Below are 22,190 nucleotides of genomic sequence, written 5' to 3'. Positions count from 1 at the left end.
GGATTGGATGTCATTTCTCAGAGTGAAGTTATCAGCAGACCCTTATGTAGTAGGTTGTACAACTATTTTCCATTGCAATGTTATTTTATTAGATCATTGCAATCAATTTAAATCTGTGTCAATTGTTTATCCATAGATACAATCAAACTGCAATGATTCATTAAAATACAATTGCATGTATCAGCACCTTTACTTTATATGCCAACTATACTCTGCTTTGTTATAACATATCCAGGCCTTGGTGACTGTGAGCTGCTAATACCACAGATATTAGTCCATGTGGATTCAGAATTATATTTAGCATCACTTGTTCCATTGCTCATGTCTTTTGTGCATTTAAAATATTCTGCAATGTTCTCAAAATGGACAAAAACATGTGTACTGCAGGTGGGGCAGATGTAACATGTGCAGAGAGAGTTAGATTTGTGTGAGTTATTTTGTTTCTGTGCAGGGTAAATACTGGCTGCATTATTTTTACACTGCAATTTAGATTTCATTTTCACACACCCCACACAAATCTAACTCTCTCTATACATGTTACATCTGCCCCACCTGCAGAGCACATGGTTTTGCCCATTTGAGAACAAATTTGTACTGCGTTCAGATCTGAATAAGGGCCAATATATGTTATATGAGTATTTTGCTGTTATTTGGTAGGAGCACCTCAAAAACTAAAATTGTAGACACCAAGCACCATGGATATGAGATTAAACGTGAACTAACAAGGTTATGGCAGGGCATCTGTGAGCCAAGGTAAGCTAAGAATAAGGAATGTTGGAGACAAGCCCAAACATAGACATCCATAGATTTACAGACACAGGGTAAAAACATGTTCTGCTGTCACCTACAAGATGAAGGGGGGGATTTGGACAAATAGTGATCAGTTATATATATCCCCCTTCATGTATATTTACATAAGTAATCCTGTTTATTTAGTGCGGTTTTGCTCTATAGAGTAAGTACAATTATTTGTTGCAGTCTTGGATAAATCTCGGAAGTTTACAGAAGTTAATTTTAATACATGTTCCTGGGCCATTGACAAGCTGCTAGTCTGTACATGTAGGATGTGCCTTCAATGAAAAACATAATCCGTATTCACACGCTTAATTGTTTTCTTCTATACAAGTCATGTCAGGTTTCTACCACAGATGTGACTTCAAAAGAGCTGCTACTTGTAATCTAAACGCTGCCTACAGACTTTGTCAGAGGTAACTGAGACCCTGTGCCAACAAATGCAGTTTGCAGGATTACTGGGCACATAAAAAGAATTAAGGAAAATAATGTTTTATGTAACAGCAGCAATCACATACGAAAGGATTTTAATTTTGTTTTTCAAATAGAAAGTCTAGGACGTTTTGAATGTGAATCTGATAAAGATTTTTTCCTAGAAGTTCTTATACTAATCAGATTCAAAATCTTGCTGAATGTACAGTAAAAGATACATGTCTGCACGGGGCTGGATTTACTAAGCAGCAGCTTCTCCAAGTTGTCAAGTCTTTGCGGTTTTGAATTTTCCCCATAAATGTTAAAACTGTAGATATGGTTTTGGTTCTAATTCACCACCATGTTTTTGTTTCGGTTTTGGCAAAACCACCCTCATGTCATTTTTGTAATCCAAAATTCAGATTTAAAATCTGAATTATGAGCCGTGGGAAGATCTGAACTGGGACTAGTTTGGATAAGATCTCTGGGAGATTATTAAATTAAAAAGCAGGCATTTCTTGCTTTAACTATTATGGGCCCTACATACCAGAGATTCATAACGGGAGATTCAGCATAGGAGATTTCACTCTCTCAGATAATGAGTCACATACAGAGAGATTTGGGTCAGAGATTCATAATGGGAGATTCAGTATGGGAGATTTCAAATCTCATGGGTCATTATAAAATCCTAGCATTAAAATAATACATAAAAAATGGCTTGGAGCCCCCCCCCACGAGCTTGACCAGCCCCGGGCTCTAGGACCAGTCCTGGTTTCCAAAATATTCTAGAAACCAGCTCCAGGGTCACTCATCCATAACCATGTTTTTTGTTCCAACCAACCAGATCTGAAGATAAATTTTACTAGTGTATGGGCACCTTTAGAGTTTGCCACAGTGATTTATGCAATAGAGGTGTTGTCCATAGCAACCAATCAAATGATTTTCACTTATCAGGTACATTCTAGAAAATGACATCTAGAATTTGGTTAGTTACTATGAACAAAATCTTCACTTTCTAAACCTGTACTTTCTAAAACTGACTTTCATCAGTACATTAAAGTGTTATGAAGTATTTACAGGGCTTTCTAAGAATATATGCTAGTTTTGGGGTATTTGCTAAAATGAGAGGCAGGAATTGAAACTGATTTAAGGACACTTATATAAGGTACAATAGATACTAGATAATGATTTGTAGGGTATTCGAAACCCCCCACTGTCAATGTACCAGTGTTTCTTTGATGATGTCCACAATAAATAAACGTTATTCATGACATAATAATGTCTCATTTTAATCTTTAAATATTTCTATTATTTCTTCTACTTGAGGATTTTCATTCTTCTAAATGGGTGTTAATAACATCACAGGAATGAATTACAGTCTTAAAATTGTATCGTGTTCATCATATTTATTACTTACAGCAGAACCAGAAGCACCAGGACGTCCTCTCTCACCAGGGAGACCACGGGGACCCTAAAATATAAAGGTAAAGTAAGGATTAGTTTACAGTATAATTTATGTCTTTTGTAGAACCTTATCATTATGATGTACAGCTATTAGCTTATGGAGGATCAGAGGAGTTTAAGATATGCAAATCACTATTAGCATATTCCTGATTTCTATCAAAGTGTTCCAAGTGATCATTTAACTGAGCTTAATTTTTTTTGACAAAAAGTATACACAACTAAAAGTGTACAGACTGTTATGTGCACACTAGGCCTGTTTATTAACACGGCTGTATTTTCTTCTGTGTCTATCTTTCTCTAGACTATTCAAGCATAACTGCTAATGGTGATTACTACTGTAGTATGGAAGTTTGGCTTACGTAAGTAAATACCCTACTATATATCTGATATTACTATCCAGTGAGGTTATCAAAGGCAAGAGTCTGAAAGCATTACACAAAAGATAATATAACCAGTAAATCAATTAAGAGTGTGTTTTATAAATCTATTTTAATAAGTAAATGGGGGAAAGTTTTAGATACAGCTCAATTTTTTTCAATCAAGTCCTATATTCATATAATAAATATATTTATAAAGAAGGTATAAAGGCCATACAATTATTTCTGATGATTACTTACCATTGGCCCAGGAGCACCAGCCTCACCAGAAGTACCACTTTCACCCTAATGGAGCAGAGAGCAAATTGAAAATATTATAAGGCACCTTATCCCACCTAGCAGTGGAGTTTTGGACATCATCTTTAATATAAAATGGTTAAGTAATATCGAATGTAGACCCTCACCTTGGCACCAGCAGCACCAGCCTCTCCCTTTGTGCCATCAAGACCTGGGTAACCCTACAAACAGAGATATTTCATGTTATTTTTTTGTAAATGTAGATTGCCTACCTTGTATAATTATATATATTAAAAAAGGATAGAGTCTATACATTTGTAAGGAAATGGAAGATGAATTATTGAATGCTGTAAGTTTCTGTTTGAAAATGTTTTTAATCTTGCTAAAACATATTTTTTTAACAAGAGACACTGGGATCCCAACTTATAATTATCCTTTTCCCTTCAATATTATTTCTGGAATATAAGTGATATTACATGTGATAAGATACGTACTCAGATGTCAAGATTGTAAGGCAGCTTAGTATATTTTTATACAAACCCTGTGTCCTTTTACTCCAGGTAGTCCAGGAGTTCCGGGAAATCCTCGAGCACCCTAAAAAAAAAATGTAAAAAAAGTAAATAAAAGGATAGTATAGAATAGAACATTTACCTTTAAATAATCATTGTATTAAAATGATTTATGCTCACTATTGATTTTTTTTCCATAGAAGTCATGAACAATTGGGTCTATCATATTAACATGTTGCCTTGATGCCATAACTGTTCCTAATATGCACAATAATTATTTTTAAAAGTTTTAATGTTATAGGTCATTGCTTGGTGAAGTGTTAAAATTTCCACCCATCATAGGACATGATTTCCTCGAACAAGTTCTGTGATCCACAAGCAGAAAATGTATAGTCTCAATGCATTGTGCCAGTGTTCCACCAGTACATCATAGTATCACTGAGTCACAAAGAGTTCATGATGTCACCCATGAATACTCTCAGTGTTCAACCAACAGGATAGGATATTCTCCAAAAGTTGTTCCACTGGTATGGCATGTTGTCTCCCATAAGTAGTGTTAGTGATCAACTGTTCCGCCAGTGTGATGCTCTCCATTAACTTTGGCAATGTTCCACTAGTAGGACATAATGTTTTTCATGATCAGGGTTAGTGCACATCCAGCAGTACTTCCATTGATAATGTCATTATTCCACAAGAGGGGCATAATAGCTTCCATTAATATTGTCCCAGTATCCATGTTCCATGCAGTATTCCAATGATAGTGATAGATAATTGTTTCATCAATGGGACAAGATGTCTTCCTTTAATCGTATAAATGTTCCACCAAGGGTACATGAAGATGAAGCCCTCTGCAAATAGTGTCATTATTCCACCAGTGACACCAATGACCACAGCGTTTTCCATCAATAGTGCTACTTTCCAACAGTGGGGGTATATATATATATGTATATATATATATATATATATATATACATATATATACATTGCAGTGTTGTGGATTAGAGCACTGTACAGCAATAGTGATACAGTACACTTGTGAGCCCTCATCTCTACTTGGAGGAGAGTAGCTCTTATTTTAGTTTACAAATTGTGTTGGGTAACTAAGCTGTGTTAATACATATTATTGTGTCCATTAAAACTTACCTGTGGTCCTGGGGGTCCACGTTCACCAGATTTACCAGGTTTTCCAGCTTCACCCTAAAATAATTAGTGAAAAAACAATTGGTTTAAACAAGTATTGCTAGAACTAGCTGCCCTCTCTATCATGATATATATCCTGTTCTAACTATAAATATAAACTTGTGCTATCGTATAACACCTTTATAAACTGTATTTACTAAATATGACTTTCTATAAAGTGAACTCTTTGAATTAAACTCAGTTTTGCAATGCTCTACCAAATAAAGTGCCACTGGTGCCACTTTTACCCATCATATAACTGGGCATACTGATCTAAACATGATCGCTGATGGCCGATATTGCAAAGCCGTGCGATCAGATAGCCAATGCCCACACAGAGTGAAATGCCGCCCGGTGCAAATACATGCGCAGCTCACTCGCCATCAAATTATTTTTCCAGTCTGTTCAGTCTGTGCGTAACCATGACCTTCCCACAACTCTGTGATAGAAACATTCTGATCAAGGCCGGAGCTGACGTGAAATGCCCTGAAAATGCCTGGGCACACCTGCATTTTTACTGACACTACCTGAAAAGGGTCAGTTACCACCCACATATGGCGACTTCCTGTCAATTAAAGTGTGTTTGAGTTTCAATGAAAAAACTCACAGATATTTGTACAACAGTGATTGACTCTGAATAACCCCTGTACTTATATATCAGTTTCTGTATTTACTAACATTTACGGATTTACTTGTATTTATGGATTTATAAAACCATACCAAATTATACATATATATAGGTATATAAATATATAAACTTACATCATCGCCAGGCTTGCCAGCAGGGCCAGGAGGACCACGAGGACCTAGAGGGCCCTAGAAACAAAGCAAAAATTAACATATGTTAAAATCCCATACAGTTCTAATGACAATCATAATGAGCATTTGTGTGAGAGTATGGAGGTTGAAATTTCATTTAAGTTTAAGTTACTGTCCATTTTAAAATGGCCACTTATAGAATATTGTGAGAAGAACTGGAAATAGTGAGCAGTCATGTCATGTGTCTCCTAGTAGAATACAGGTAAATAGTAATTTTAAGTTATTCTCCCCGGTTAGGTGTAAACACCTTCACCTCTCACTTGTGCACTAGGGTATAAAATTGCATTATTTTAGACTGCAGTAAAGTCTATATTAAAGTAAAAACATATAATATTGTCAACATTAAGGGTGGTTTAAATTTTGTATGAAAATCTCGATCAAGTATACTCAAAATGACTTTGGCAGCGCTCTAGGCTTACCCAGTTGGTTTTCATCATTTACGTTAACCTGTTACTTTCTATTGCATTTTATGTAATAAAAATGTACAGATGAAGCACCTCGCAACCAGCGCTGGGGCTCGCCAGAATGTCCCTGCTGGCGATAGCCGGCGGAGAGGCGCGCCATTTTATTGGGATGCATAAGATTCTCACACGCATGCGCGTCCCAGTTTACCAGGTGGTGGGGGATGCGAACCCTGCCTGTCTCCGCTTCAGGGAGACGGGCAGGGTTAGAGGGGGGGTACGGGGAGACAGTGGCGATCAACAGGGCTGGCAGGGAGCTCCATCGGATGGGGACGTGCGAGCATCTCATGCGTGCACGTCCCCTTCCGGTGGCTGGCGGGGCTGGCGGTTGGCGGTCCGACCGCCAGACCCCTGCTGAATGAAGGTGGCTCCATCTGTAGATGCTCAGTGTCAGCATAATGCACTTAGTAATGCATTGTGAAATGCATACTGCTCCAACTGCTTAACAGTTTGCTAATGACAATACAGTATATCAAAATAAATAATTTACTTACAGCAGCACCAGGTTCTCCGGGCTCACCGGGATTTCCTTGAAAACCTTGAGGTCCCTAAAATTCAAACCAATAATATTAATAAAAATAACCTTGAAACTATATGCAGAATGCCATCCTGAGACAGGAAGTTAGCACTTACTGGGGAGCCTGATGGTCCAGGAGGTCCTCTGGGTCCCATAGGGCCCTAGAATATAAATAAAACATGATTAAAATACAAGTTAAATAGTAAAACATTATTGAAATGGAATCAATGGGCTTCTGTACAGCAGGGCTGGTGCGTAACTGTGTGCTTTTTGTTGGAGCTAAGTAACACATCTATATTTACTTAGAGCAGCTCAAAGCTTGGAAGGCTGCCATGTTTACCAGCCCTAGATTTCATTTACTACATGCCAAGAAAGGCTGGAGCGCAGACATTTCCTAGACGAATACTATAATGCAGTAGCTGATGTCTGCAGGTTTAAGACTTCCAGTCCAAGATCAACTAAATTCTATAAAAAATCCTGCATTATATTTACAAGTTTGGCGTTTTCACTGCACAGAATGGTAAGGAACAGGGGGAAAAAAATCACAGTCATTTTGTGTAACTACTTTAAGCAGTTGAGTAAATATTATTATTGATTGCAATCTTGCTTACACCTTTATTGGGGTACTATGAAAATCACTGTATGATGTATTACTGATCATGTCCTCTAGGTGGCTCTATAATTAATTTGAGTTTAATTGGAATATAGAAACATTCTTACCATTGGTCCTTGCATAACACCCATTTGTGCACCGCCAGCTTTCTCATCAAAACCTCCAGTCATCTGAGCAGCAAAGTTCTGTGAACCAAAAATCCCCATTAGTAATGACAGATGTACTGATTTAACATACAAACAAACAATAAGTTTCTACATGTGAATGTTAATACAAAGTTTTGTTTGACATTTATCCTTGAGCACACTGACCACAGAAAGTAACTTACAAAGGTACGCATATATTAAAAGAGGGTTCTCTCTATTTTTTCCCTATATTATAGCGAAGCCCTGCCCCCTCAGTGACATCATCATAGGGTACTGCGATGACATCGGTACCCGCTTCTCCAAGTTAGTAGTTACCAGTGAAAACGTGGGAAATATATTAAGGTTGGAGTTCAATTGCCACAGACTAATTGATCCCTCAAAGCTATCCAATTAGCCCCAAACTCAGCCCGCCACTAGCACTTCTTTTTTGGGAGGACACGCGGTGGTCCTTAAAAAATTCCCGAAAGTGCCCTGTTTTCATGGATTGCAAGAGCAAGAACTCATAGATCCCGTACCATATAACGGGTCTGATGTAATTTTGCCTAAAAACAGGTAATTTTTTTGGGTGGTAAAAACAAGGTCTTGGATTGCATGGAAAATAAATTGTGGTAAAGTTGAATTTAACCTCCCAAATTTTTTTGGACCCTGTCTGAATCTCCCTATAATGTTTACTGTTAGATATTGGTAATATTGTTTGTGAGACCATTTACTTAGCTATTTAAAGTTTGACTGCAAACTGCAATTGAAAATATCAATTGGGCAAATTGAAGCAATGCTTATGATGTGCTTGACAAAAGCATTGAAATACAAGCATTAGCACAGTAAATTGCCCTCAATTATGCCCAATTTTTCCTAGGAATAGCATTTTTTTTTTTGCTGCCTTAGAGGCTGGGAACGCAGCATATGATCTCCTCGGATCATGGGCATCAATTGCAATTGCATTGACCCCAATGTTTAAGTTTGTGGAAAACAAATTTCTTACCCAACATTTGAGCAGCCTATTTATAGAGCTGCTTTTTATTCCTTTACAATTGTAGCTCTACCCCTAAATTTTTAAAACTTAACCAAATAAAAGCTATACATTGCCTTCCCTCCATAAGCACCACTAAGTAGTATTGTAGGATTCTTCCTTATCAATTTTGATGTACAAATCCAGATTCATCCTTAGCACTCCAGTGGTTAACCCTAATGATGGTCCCTTGTCTATTTAAGTGGACATTATTAAATGTATTAATTAATTGCGTAGACTTTACTGTAATTAGAACAAATTACAAAGTTTTTGTGTGCAAGCTATATGTACTACATACTGAAATCACTAAAATGACCTAGCTCTATGTGTTTTGGGGTTACTTAAGGCCTCATTCATCTGCTTTACCAGCAGCATTGTAAAGGCACAAAATGATGGGAGGAGTCAAACTATGAGACAATTCAACAGATTTTTCAGACTCCTTGAATCACTGACTGAGATTAGAGAAGTCATCAGCCTGATGGCCAGCAACATGGAGTCCTGACCCCATGCTAAGAAGGTCGGCACCCACTTTGGGGGTCAGGACCCACAGTTTGAGAACCGCTGCTCTAGAAACATGCAATGAGCAGAAGAGTAAAGTGAATCATTTAGCCTTTCTGTGACTTATTTCCTTTCTTATTTATTTGCCATATCTTCCAAGCATAAGTAACCTCCAACATACCTATGTAGCAACATGAATCCAACATAAATTGGACTTTACTATATCTCTCATAATGTAATTGGAAATATAACCCCATATAGAAGTTTGTGTATCTTTATGCTAGAATAACATTTGATCTTGGAAAAAATTGGCATCAACTACCTTTGGGGTTCATAAAGTACCAGCCAAATAGCTCCTAACTTCCAAGTTAAAGACTATGTTTGAAAAATTACAATTGGGGGCTGGTTGTTTGGAAGTTTATCTCTATCCACTGTATATCTCTCCAAGGCTTAGTACACCTGCACCTTTATTGATCTTCAATAGCTGGTATCCAATTATACTGTATGTAAAAATAGATAGAACCTCAAACATCTCCCCCTAGTGGATAAATAAAGCCTCTTCAGATAAGTAATTTTATGTGATGAAACACATGAAATGACCCAGTAACAAAGCACTCTTCATCCAGCGCCCTGGGAACTATTCAATATCTTTGTGGTAAAGCATTCTTCATGTCAGAGGCGTTTTAAAAAATTAGAGTGGCTGTGATTAAGTTTTTGGAGGGAACCATACTTCTCTGCAATATGGCACTTATGTTTGTGTAGATAAGAGCGCAGGCCCTGGTACAGTGCTATCTATCATCATAAATTGTGCGAAGCACTGTATGTGCTGGTTGCCACCTAGTCAGGCCTTGTACTGACTGCGGGGCCCAAATACCCAGCACACCCGGCTACAATTATAGACATACCTCTGTAACCTGCACCCTCATGCCTTTATATGCATTTTGTACCCTGTGCCAGAAAATATCTTAATGGCTAGTATCCTATTGGCAGCAATAATTTACCACTGCTCATAGGTCCACATGGGCTATCCAATTAGTCCCGATAACCGGCACTTATTGGGGATTATGCCTCAGCCATCTGGATCATAATCCACAAAAAGTCAAGCCTTGGAGTCGCAATAACACATGGGTTTGGGAGCTTATCCCGTATCCCATGTGTAATCACTTGAAAATAGGTCATCTTTTGGTGGGGAAAAAATGGTTATAATTGGATACCGGCATAAAACTTTTCTTGCCATACTCTCAATCTAACTACTGTGTAATAATTCTCTGATCAAAATTATTTTGAGGGTGTGGCCTTATAACAATATGCATCAATAAATGTGGGTGATTTGAGAGTGTGTGATGATGATAATTATGTTTTATTTATAGATCCAAAAATCACCAAAAGTGTTTTAGAAAGCAGGGAATGAAGCAGCAGGCACAACTTACTATGGGCGGGATACATCAAGCGTCACATTTTGCATGCGATGCATACCACCACCCACCACGTGCATATTGGCATTTATTAACGACATAAGGTTCAAGGATCATCAATTACTTAATTCTTAACAAAAGATATCCTTTTTGATGATGGGGTTTTTGAACCAGAATCCTGTCTTCACATGTGTCAGATGACGCTTGCACCATGGGAAGGGGGTGCTGTGAGGGAAAATGTGATGGAAGCCCATAGGCTTCTACAGGGCAATGACACTATTGCATTCCGATTCTTGGTGCAAATACTTACCGTATTTGCGCCCAAACCTCCAAAAATTGCTTTTTCAGAGGTTTGTCCATACTTTTCACACGGATGCATCCCACTATATCTGCTTATTGACTGATCAGAAAGATAACATAAATCTATGTCTAACTTTTATCTTTTTAAATTGATTTTCTCTGCGCTTTGAGATATCAGTATTAAAATCACAATCACTGGGCACAATTTAATGAAATCTCAGTTTAAGTAAGCCATCTATTTATATATAAAGAGGATTTTAATTTCTCTTGAGAAGTTTTTTGGGGGGGGGATTTATTTTATTGGGGTGGATTCATTAGATCTGCATTTGGGTGAGATTTAAACTGAACTACAACAGTAATCAGTAATTAGCTTATATTTGTTTAGTGCAAGCTAGATAACTAAAGCATCTATCTATTTGGTAAACTTTAGATTAGTGCAGTGCATACCTCTAAATGCAGTATTAGTTAATTAATATTATTGGCTAACAACCAGGGCCGGCTCTACCACTAGGCAGCTTTAGGCATCTGCCTAGGGCGCCGGGATCTGGGGGGCGCCACCAAGTCTGCAAATCAAAAAATCAAGGATGTCTATGAGGATCCTTGTAGTATTTAATGCAGGTGGCGGCTGTGGAACTTCTAAGACCTCACCTCTTTACTTTCCCTTGAGTCATACTTCCTACATTGCTGCCCCTTCTCCTTGTACTCTGTTGTGGGTGCAGAGGACCTCCAGGAAAGGGGGGGGGGGGGAGAGTAGTTTGAAGTTTTGCCTAGGGTGCTAAGATGCCTTGCACCGGCCCTGCTAACAACTACATGATACATGAAATTTAAGGTTTAATTTCTCCCTGGGCATGCTGTGTATACACCCATAAACCACTTATATAGCTCCAAACTCTACCTAAAACATGTCCTCTCTCTGCATCTCACCCAGCTCCAAGGAAAGAGGCTGCCTTTTTATGAATCCAAGATGGCCAATGTGGAACCACTCTATTCAGAAATAATTTCACATTGGTCATCTTAGGTTTGAAATATTGCTGTCTCTTACGTGGGAGCTAACTGAGAAGAGACAAAAGCAATGAATCAATTCCAATTTTGTTGAATTTACCTAGTTTTAGAACATTTATCTAGTTTTGACACATCTTGTATCAGCCTGGTGAATCAATATTAATTGCAAATTACAAAAAAAGACTTATTTTTTCTGGGATGTCTGAAGACTGAAGCTAATTTAGTGCATACTTTTTATCCAAGAATTACACTGATTGCATTTGTGTTATTAACATCTATTTTTTTTCTTGCATCATTTTAATAGCTTATATATTTGATTTTTTTTAAATGATTGCAAAATTATTGTACTCTATTGTTCATTTAAAATGAAGAGTCTTCATTCTTAGTGTTCATTTACCAAAATGTATCTTGCAATGGTCATATTTTCATTTTGTGCATGGCATATCTGATTTTGGTGGCAGGAAAGGTGACAGAATGATTTATTAAAGGTCACAAAGGTCACCAAGGTCACACAGACCTGATTTGAGAATTTAAACAAAGGTTTTCAACATGTCTCTCAACATCAATGTCACTCTGAGCATTTAGAGCCTTTTATGTTGTGTTTTCATTTGTTAATATCCAATGTATTTGATGGCTATCCTACATCTTTCGTTATAGCTTTAACAATTCAGAAGAAGATAGGGCCAGTTAGTAATTATCTTGATGACTTTGATCCAGAGCAATACTGCATACTTGAAAATCCTAGCATTGTTTATATTTTTGAATCTCAGAACTTTATTTAGCATAGGGCAAAATTGATAATTATCATTGAAACTGTAAAATTAAGCAACAAAACAAAGATTTTTGTAGCTTTTCACCATACAGTGTTTGCACTACAGTAACTTTATTAAGTAAGTTTTTATCATTTAACTTAATTTTTAATAATTTTTGCCAATTTTCCTATTATCCTACATGGATGTGATGGTACATTCAGTTTCAGTGTCAGTTTCCACAAATGGGGTTCACTTTGAAAACTTACATTATCAGTACTAGTTTTCCCTCTAGTTTTTTGTGGCTATGTAAAAGCAATGGATGCAGCCATTTTAGAGGCAAGTAAATATTAATAAAATGGAGTCTAGTAATTGACTAGTAATTAGTTACCCATAAATATTTCTCAGGCCTCACAGGTATTAATCATGAAGTCAGGGCCGATGCAAGGCTTCTCATCAAGGGCATGACTTCTATAGGTGCAAAATTGTCTTACTCATAGACATCCTTAGTTTTGTTATAGGCAGAATATTACATTCAGCATTTTCCTATCTTCTAATTTGATCAGGTCTAGATTAATCATTTATTAATTTGCTTGCACTTAATGTAGTTCGCACTGTGGTGAATAAGATGCATTTGCCGTTATGTTAGGGATGGTGGTAAGGTTCTCTGAAGCTATCTGCTAGTATAATAAAATAGTTATTTTTTTTATCAGTTGTGAGTGTTCGAGCAACATAATATAGGAAACTAAGTAGTGGTATACTTAGTAGTATAAATTAGAGATGTGCGGTTCGGATTTGGTTCGGATTTGCTCGGATTTATTTGGATTTCAATTCCGGATCTCATTCGCTATCAGCTGTCATGTGTTGTGGATAGCCAATAAAATATTGCTTTGAAATACGAGCAAATCCGAACCAAATCTGAACAGCACATCTCTAGTATAAATGATTCAGGTAATCATGTTAGAATAGGAACATCCCGCTGAGAGTTTTCATGCTGAGGATGAAGCAATGGGATCCCCGTGTATGGCTGTGAAGTCGGACAATCCTCTGCTTGTGCAGTATCCAGCAGAATAAGAAAAAAACTTTCTGGGCAGAGAAGATTTTGTGTCAGAGGAATGCACACAGATCGAGGGATCACAAAGAGTGACTGTTACTCGGTCATTTGTAACAGTGAGGTCTTTCAACCCTGTCAGCTTCATTTAGAGATGGAGGGAACATGTCCGTGGTTGATATGAGCTGGGGATGTGAACTCTGCGTATCTGTGGCAAAGGTTGGGTGCCAGAATTTAAACAACTGTACTTACTCCGCCAAGGCCGGGAGGTCCAGGTGGGCCAGGGGGTCCTGGGTTTCCAGGTGTGCCAGGTTCACCATCTCTTCCACGGGGTCCGATAGCACCCTATGTGGCACAAGATGGGCACATTACTCCTTATTCATACAAGTTGGCTACACTATTTCTCACACATGCATCTTTATAGTCTGACAGCTTTGCTAAATGATATACTGGCCATGTAAATGATAGACCTTTCTCTCTGTCATAGAAGATGGACACAAGAGTTCTCACTTACACAAAATGGCCGTTAATTGCCAGCATACTAGATATATACACTATACCCAAGTCCTACAAGATGGTACATTTATATATCAACACATAACTTTATTATTCCCAGTCATCTGAGATGAACACTGTATACAGCAATCATATATGGTCCGGACATTATATTCTACCACAAAAGGACACAGTGGAGGTGATTTCTAAAAACTCTTGACAGGTAAATGTGGGGATGTTATTGTCCATTGGTAATAGTAAGATTTTTGTTACATTTTCTCAAGTATAGTAGACAGAGGGGTCTATGTACTAAGACTTGGAGATAGATAAAGCGAATAGCGATAAAGTACCATCCAATCAGCTCATAACTGCCATTTTCAAACAAAGCATGCAGCTTGACAGTTAGGAGCTAATTGGCTGGTACTTTATTTCTGTCCACTTTATCTCTCCCCAAGGCTTAGTACACAGACCCCAGAATTGCTATAAGCAACCCCTCTTTACTCACCCAATTACCTATGGAACAGTTTGCCGCAAAATCCTTCATTATCTATATAGTCATGTATAAAATATACAGTATTTTCATTCATACAACACGGAAATGTTTGACAAATTATTAAATGCACAAAGGCAAAGCGACCAATCAGACATTTCCTTTCAGCATCTAACTCACTCAAAGCCAAGTGCTGGTTGCAGGCTGAGTTACTACACAATTGTAATGTTACCATAATATAGCGATTACTTACTTTCTCGCCTTTATCTCCACGATCACCTCTTGGCCCTTGTTCACCAGATGGTCCCTGATAAACAACAATAATTTGTATTTCAGACATATTGATCAATGATTATAAACATGACAAAGACATCTAATGTTTCCATGTATGATATACCTGTGGTCCCGGAGGTCCTCTTGGTCCTAAAACCTGTAATATAACACATAACATTAATTATTGTACAATATTATTACTACTACTAATATTGGAATTGCTCTGCATAGCTGTTTCAGTAACTTATGTTGTTTTCATGGTAACAAAAAACTTACATCTTTAATATCACCAGGTTCGCCTTTTTGTCCCTAGAGATGAAACAAAAAGAAAGTCAAATTAATTGTGAAAAGATCTCGGAGAGAGAAAAACTACCAACCACTCAGCTCCTAACTGTCATGTTACAGACTGTTTTAAAAAACAACAGAAGCTGATTTGTTTGTTCTTTGGGTCAGATTTAACAGGAGTGATGTTATCAGTCCTTATGAATGATAAATAATGCTGGAGCCAATCACCTCCTAACTGACATCTGCTTGAAAATTTACAGGAGCTGATTGGTTGGAGCACCATTTACCATTCGTAATGTGTGATAAGAAGACTATAAACTCGTTAAATCTACCCCTTTGACTCTCTACACTTTCAGAGGCTTGATACATATGCCACTTTATGTTATGGTAGAGATGGACAAAATAATGTTAAATTTAGGAGACATCCCATGCATATAAATAGAAATGAGTCCTAAAATGTATGTGACCAGATGCATTTGTTGCTGTTGTTGCACTGGCTACCGGAATCCTTGGATTTGTCCAGCCCTAAGTTATAGAGTTAACATGTTTAAATAAAGTGCCAGTTTAGAATATTATTTTCCATTATATTTATTTTGCTGATAGCTTTAGATGTAACCCACTGTATCTGTATCATATGTGTCACTGAGCATGATCTCCATAAACGTAAATGTATTCTTCCTAGCTCCTCTCCTGTAAATTTAGAATAGAAAGCATGCCATATATAATTCCTTCATATTGTTAGTACATACAAGGGCGTAACTAACATTGGTGCAGGGGGTGCAGCTGTTATGGGGCCCAGAGCTGAGAGGGGCCCATTTTGCCTTTCAAAGTTACATGTGCTGTATATATTTTTCAGCATTAGGTGATAAATAGGAGCCCTTCCAAACTTTTGCTATGGGGCCCACATGTATCTAGTTACGCCACTGAGTACATATCTAGTACAATAGTTACAACAATAGTTACTTGAGACATTGTAATGATTGATACATAGTTGCACAGTTGTTCTGTTCCTTTGAGTCATATTCATAGAGAGATGCATCAAACCTTCTCAAGAAGACAAGAGGAGAAGCTTCTCATAGCAACCAATTGACTTCCGGCTTTAATTTATAGACTACATATTATATAATAAGAAGCTGATAGGTTGATATGGACAAATTATCCACTTATTCCCGATAAAAGGTATGATACATCTCCCCCTGTATCAGTGATGGGGAACCTTCGGCCCTCCAGCTGTTGTTGAACTACACATCCCAGCATGCCCTGCTACAGTTTTGCTATTTGTCCATTCTAAAACTGTTGCAGGGCATGCTGGGATGTGTGGTTTAACAACAGCTGTAGGGCCGAAGTTTCCCCGTCCCTGTCCTATATGATGTTTTGTTGATTACTCAAACAATGTACAGTACACGGCTATTCAATAGAGGTAATGAAAAATAGATTACCTTTGGCCCACCTTGCCCTGTTCATGGAAGAAAAAGTACAAAACAAGAAGACAAAATGTTAGTTCGGGGTATTTCTTATTTCAGTTCCATAAACACTTAAAGTAAACAAAGGGACTCTGCTGAAACAGACAGACCACAGTACAGACAAAGGCTGGACACACTGAAGGCCTTCTTCCCTTGAAGAAGTTAAATGTTAAATCACATGACATGAAACCCTCTACTTAACACAGTGCTCTAACAGGTTCTATGATTTCGGTTGGATCTATTAAATGACTACTGGAGGTTCCTATACCCGGGGTGCTCAATAACAGTTCAGTACACACCGGTCAAAAGATCAATGAATGAAAAAAGTGTTTGATTAGGCAAAATGAAAAAGCTTTTAGTTAGCTAAGCCTTTCATTTTGTACATGAGTAGTTAAACTAGAGGTTGCTAGACAATGATTAGTTACAGGAAACGTTTAATACACACATGAGTTATGATAGATGCTATATAAGACTGCACATAGCACTGCAAACATACATCCTGCATCAAAGGAAAATTGCAGAGCTCATTAGCTGTTGGAGGTGTAATCTAACCTAAATGCTGTTTATGGTTACAGTGCTGACTGTGCAGTATAAGTCATTAAAAAGGGCACCTTACTGATCGCTTCTGCCTCTTACTGAACAATGTCATATTTAATCTACCAGATGAACCATGAACAGGTTAAAGCGATTTTATATTTATAGCATGTGGTTCATTCAAGTAAGTACTTCCAATCTGACTGCCAAGGGGAACCACAGGAGGTTAGTCCTGTGGTTTCAACACAAGGCAAAAAAAGGACACATAGCCTCTCCTACTCTTGTGATGAGTATAATTGAGTAGCAGCAAAGCTTTAATCATTCATAACTGTACTATTCAAATATTATATATAAAGTCTCCAATTGGAGAGATGCAGTGTTATTGAATAGGCGTTCCACTGAACCTATGTATTATACAGGCAGAAGTATACACAGAAGGTGTCCTTTTTAACTGCAGCAGGGACCTATGGTTGACCGGCCTGTTAGTGGAAGCATGCAGTCCATAGGTTTGCACAAGTAATTTATTTATGAAACACAATTAAATAAATTACGACCACTGGTGGTGGAGGACTGTTCATTTGGGCAGATGGGACAGCACTCTCCAAAGGGGATCTCAGCATTAGGGCAGTCTTTAGTGTCCTCGCAGATTATCTCGTCGCAGAGAATAGTCCCAGTGTCACAGACACAGATTTGGCAGGGTTCTGGTTTCCACACATCTTTGTCACTATACTTCTGCCCATCCTGCACGCAGCTCCCCGCGTCCACTGTGCCAAAGGGCAAGGAGTGTTATAAATGTAGAAAGAGGCAGCAAAGGAGAATAAGCAGAAATAAAATAAAAGCAAAAAATAAATCAATCATACATTAGTATTGTCATATATTGCAGTATTCAGATATATATGACCTATTTAGAGAACTGCTCGAAAAATGTTGATATTCTCTAAATGATTACTATACCCATACGACTCTTCCTATTTTAGTATAAAATATTATAAACTCCAGGTGCTTTTTATTAGTTGCAGCAGGTAAAGTACAATAATGGGTGTAATGTTAAACTTCTCCAGATGGGGGCAGTGTTGAACCAAACAGAGGAAGGTGATGCAAGTTCAAATAATAGAGGCTGCTTGGGGTAAGAGGGAGGAGAACGCCCTAGTGCAATATTGGCTGGCTCCAGTTATAGGAAGTTGTAATATAATATTACAACAAGATCCATGTAGAATTGTTAATAACAGAAGGGTTCTCTAAGGTCATTCAGGAGCCTTAGAAGATTGTTTGAAATTAGTATCCATTGAGCTCTGCTGTCATGATTCCGAATAAATATTTGGTTGTCATCTTAAACTGCAAATAAAAAGCATCATTAAACAGCAAATAATCTTTTTTTTTATGCAAATAAGTGATGGCTATAAGGTCTAAATGTCATAAAATAAACCTGGAAATCATGATGCCTATCTGCATAATTGAGATTAAGAAAAGCAAATAAAATAATGATAAACTGGATAAATGACAAAGGGGATATTATGGGACATTGCGAATCATGAACTACACTTCTATATTCTCAGTCTAGCTCCCTTTGGGTCCTGTGCCTACGCTTGGGTAGCCCAGAGGACCCTTCATGAATGGGCCTTTCTGTAGAATACACAGAGGTTTCAATTCACATTTCACTGTCAGGGGCCAGTTTAAATAAATATGGGCAGCATTTCAACTCCATCTGGAAACCATTTCTGCCATTCCTGCTAGTGCAAATAAACAATCACAATAGTCAATTGGGATCTTCAAATAAGGCCACATCTACCAGCTTGAAACCATATTGACATGTCTCAAAAGGTCCTTGACCTTAAACAAACAGTAGTTCAGAGTTTTCTGCACTGGGATCCTCTTCAATCCAGCCCAGATCTTAAATGTAAGACAAATATGGACTCAAATGTCATTCTTAGCCACTAACTTACCCACATAATGCACCATCTTTATATGTACCTCTGCTCACACGAAGGGTTAATTAGCGCTACACATGTCTACAGTATACAGGGCCTTTCTCCTGCACAGACCTCAAACAATATACAATCTATTCTATTCTATAAGGCTACATGTTACCTGATAGCTCATTGCACTAACAATTTTCATATTTCTGCATAACAATATTTGTACATACACCTTAATACAGATAACTTAGTACAATCCACACACAGTCTTTCTAGCCGGCTTCTCTGTAACACTTATACACTCATTTCCCTTTCTGCAGATGTCAATATCAGGTGAAATAAGGAATGGAAGAATGATTTCAACAGAAAAAATGGCAAATCATCAAGAAAACATGCCTTTCCCATACTAGCACTGCAATGGTTTTACAATCTGTAGTATACAAAAGACTTAAAAGCCTCATAAAGGAATTTTTTTTGGACCATTGGGGACCTGCCCAAGCAAGTTAAAAAATGTCTGCGAAGAAACAAACCTTCCAGCATTTATCTAGAAGGATTGCCCAGGCTGTGTCCTGACCAGGTGTCTTCTCATAGATTCCATTATTATCTGCCAGTGCTCATAACAATACAGGAATAATGTGTGATATAATATTATGTATTTATAGCTAGAGTGATAAGATCATTCTGTTATAGTAATCCTTGATGGCAAATATTATATTGCCCCAAATTGTAAGGATATATGACAGCTAATGTTATTTTGCAGTACACCTTGCATATACACTGTGTGCAGTTGGGCATACAAGCAAGGATTTGTATGGCACTGATCCTATATGGGGTCCCTTGTAATATAATCCCAGGAATGCTTTTCAGCACTCACATGGCTTTCTGGGGTGAAAGTTTGTTTTAGTGATCATTAAATAGTGTGAGAAATGAGCTGGTGAATGAATGCAGGTCCCATGTTCAGAATATCGCTCCTTAATAGCAGCCTTCACATGATTGCATGTGTTCTGTCCAGACTGACACCACTACAGCCTAGTACTACAGCCTAGAGTAGTGCTTCACTATCAATCACAGGCTGAAATGTGCTGCTCACTGGAATTCCACGTCTCCCTGTCATTATAAGCCTATTCTATTCTATTCTGTTGCTATTTCAGCTGCTTCTCGCTGGATACAGTGTCATATTCTCACCAGAAAGCTACTGATTTTCTGATACAGTAGTGAGCTCTGCTGCTCTAGCTCTCATTAAGCACTGTGTAAGTGTAAACTAGCTAAGCCCTATTAAATCAACTTACAATAAAAAAAAAACTGTTGTGTTTGTATGACAAAGCTATGAGTATTTCAGTGCTGGCCATTCAGGACGCTGAGATTTGGGTAACGCAAGGTAATCGCACATGCACCAGTAATACTGTAGCTGCGCTGCAGCTGCCAAGTTCAGCGCAGACTCTGGCTGCTGTCATAAGGATGCACACAACCACGTTGGTCTAGTGCACTTGGGATGCAACTAATTACAATGATAACAAATGATCACAATGAATAACAGTTTGATTGAAAGGTCTGATTGCATTAACCCACTCAAGGCTGGCTAGTAACTGTCACTAAAGTTATCAAGCCAGCTCCCGTCCTATAACAAGTGCAATACCTGTGTATGTCAGTTATATATATATATATATATATATATATATATATATATATATATATATATATATATATATATATATATATATATATGTAAAGTCATAAAAAAAAAGTTGTAACTTACGAATATCTTGATCTTGGCATCGTACAAGCGCTAATAATATGACTTGGGTGGCTGCGAACAGCACTAGTGTCCTTGAATCCACAAAGCTGAACATGTCTAAATATTAGACATGCAGAATCTTTGTGGGAATAAATGAAGAAGAGGAGGGGAGGAGAGGAGGTTGGCTGTCCCCAAAAGTTATCTTGTCTTCATGCAGCCGATGTCTTGGGAAAAGAAGGAGAATCCAGTACCAGGCCCCAGCAGAAACTTAGTACTACCTGCTCTGGGCCAAGGTACTGAAGTTATAGTCCTCACTGAGTTGAAGTCAACGTATATGCCCACATCTTAGTCCTCCCCTGCCCCCAGCAGTGCTGAAATCTGAGCCCCTCCACTCCTCTCTGCCCTCTCCCCATCACAGCAGACCCCTCCTTCTCCTGCAGGGTCCCCTGTGCTAGGCTTGCCACATTCTGTCCCCTCTCTCCCACCCCTCTCACTGTCCCAGCCTCCCCTTCCCTCTGCCCTGCCTCCCCCATCACCTAAACTCTTTCATTCCTCTGTCAAAGAAAAAAAAAAGTAGCACCATTTAGAAAGAGGCAGGAGAGAGAAAAAAATCCCAATTTGCTAAAGCAGGACTCCTGAGTGAGCTGCAAAGTTTTACTAGGGAGCAATGGTACAGGAGAAAGTTATGTGAGAGCAGGTCTGGGGAGGTCTCGCAGGTTCTTACGGTGCTTGAGAGTTTCTGGCTGTGGATGGTTCCAAGTCTCTGAGGTGGCTCCTGGTATAGAACAAATGTATAAGGCTCAGGGCACAGTGTATGGGGTTTGGAATGTACTCTATCTCTGATCCTTTACTTCTAAATATTTTCTAACTTCCTCAAACCTCTTTTCCTACAAGTTACTGCTTTACCTAATAAATCCATCCATCTACTAATGTCAGGAATGCACCTCTGTCTGCTAAGGAGCCAGCTACCTGCAGCTGCAGTGTCACCTTTAATGAAATAAGTATACTTGCTTTATTTAAATGTAATTTGTGAATTTGCATATCTCTCTCTCTTTCTCTCTCTCTCTCTCTCTCTCTCTCTCTCTCTCTCTCTCTCTCTCTCTCTCTCTCTCTCTCTCTCTCTCTCTCATCTGCCTGATCTTTATTTTTCTATGTGATTGCAAGAAGTACAGCTTATTTTAGCATCATTTAACTGTCCACATTGTATATTGTATTACTATTACACAGAATGTCTAGTGTGACAAGGAGTGTGTAAGTGAATCATGAATGATCTGTCTATTGCAACCTCGTGCTAAAGCTGGGAATTGGTTTCCAGGTTGAGGCAGGGTCTGACCAGGTGGTCCTGTTGAATGGGATCTATGTCTGTCTGACTTTTGGGCTCTAAGTGCTGTAAGGGAGGGTCAGAAGTTGCAATTTAAGTACCAGGTAAAAGTTAGATGTTCCATAAGAC

At 38.2% G+C, this 22,190-nt stretch overlaps 1 protein-coding gene across 1 annotated transcript in view; it reads right to left on the bottom strand.

Annotated features, from left to right (window-relative positions):
- COL2A1 (collagen type II alpha 1 chain) overlaps nucleotides 1-21,107 on the bottom strand; it is a 60,499-nt gene extending 39,392 nt beyond the window's left edge. Inside the window, exons 1-16 of the mRNA XM_083169497.1 lie at nucleotides 20,762-21,107; nucleotides 17,644-17,853; nucleotides 16,532-16,548; nucleotides 15,084-15,116; nucleotides 14,932-14,964; nucleotides 14,788-14,841; nucleotides 13,802-13,894; nucleotides 7,487-7,564; nucleotides 6,883-6,927; nucleotides 6,744-6,797; nucleotides 5,732-5,785; nucleotides 4,934-4,987; nucleotides 3,822-3,875; nucleotides 3,449-3,502; nucleotides 3,285-3,329; nucleotides 2,621-2,674 (exon numbers count right to left, since the gene is read on the bottom strand). Of these exons, the coding sequence (XP_083025623.1) occupies nucleotides 2,621-2,674; nucleotides 3,285-3,329; nucleotides 3,449-3,502; nucleotides 3,822-3,875; nucleotides 4,934-4,987; nucleotides 5,732-5,785; nucleotides 6,744-6,797; nucleotides 6,883-6,927; nucleotides 7,487-7,564; nucleotides 13,802-13,894; nucleotides 14,788-14,841; nucleotides 14,932-14,964; nucleotides 15,084-15,116; nucleotides 16,532-16,548; nucleotides 17,644-17,853; nucleotides 20,762-20,855 (1,026 nt within the window). The 5' untranslated portion in view covers nucleotides 20,856-21,107. The remainder of the gene's footprint in view (nucleotides 1-2,620; nucleotides 2,675-3,284; nucleotides 3,330-3,448; nucleotides 3,503-3,821; nucleotides 3,876-4,933; nucleotides 4,988-5,731; nucleotides 5,786-6,743; nucleotides 6,798-6,882; nucleotides 6,928-7,486; nucleotides 7,565-13,801; nucleotides 13,895-14,787; nucleotides 14,842-14,931; nucleotides 14,965-15,083; nucleotides 15,117-16,531; nucleotides 16,549-17,643; nucleotides 17,854-20,761) is intronic.
- Nucleotides 21,108-22,190: the final 1,083 nt, after the last annotated feature.

The sequence above is a fragment of the Crinia signifera genome, chromosome 2 (genome assembly GCF_055691185.1).
Source record: "Crinia signifera chromosome 2, ASM5569118v1, whole genome shotgun sequence".
NCBI classification, from domain to species: Eukaryota; Metazoa; Chordata; class Amphibia; order Anura; family Myobatrachidae; genus Crinia; species Crinia signifera.
The sequence above is the reverse complement of the archived record's forward strand: the minus strand, read 5'-3'. Positions and strand labels throughout refer to the sequence as shown.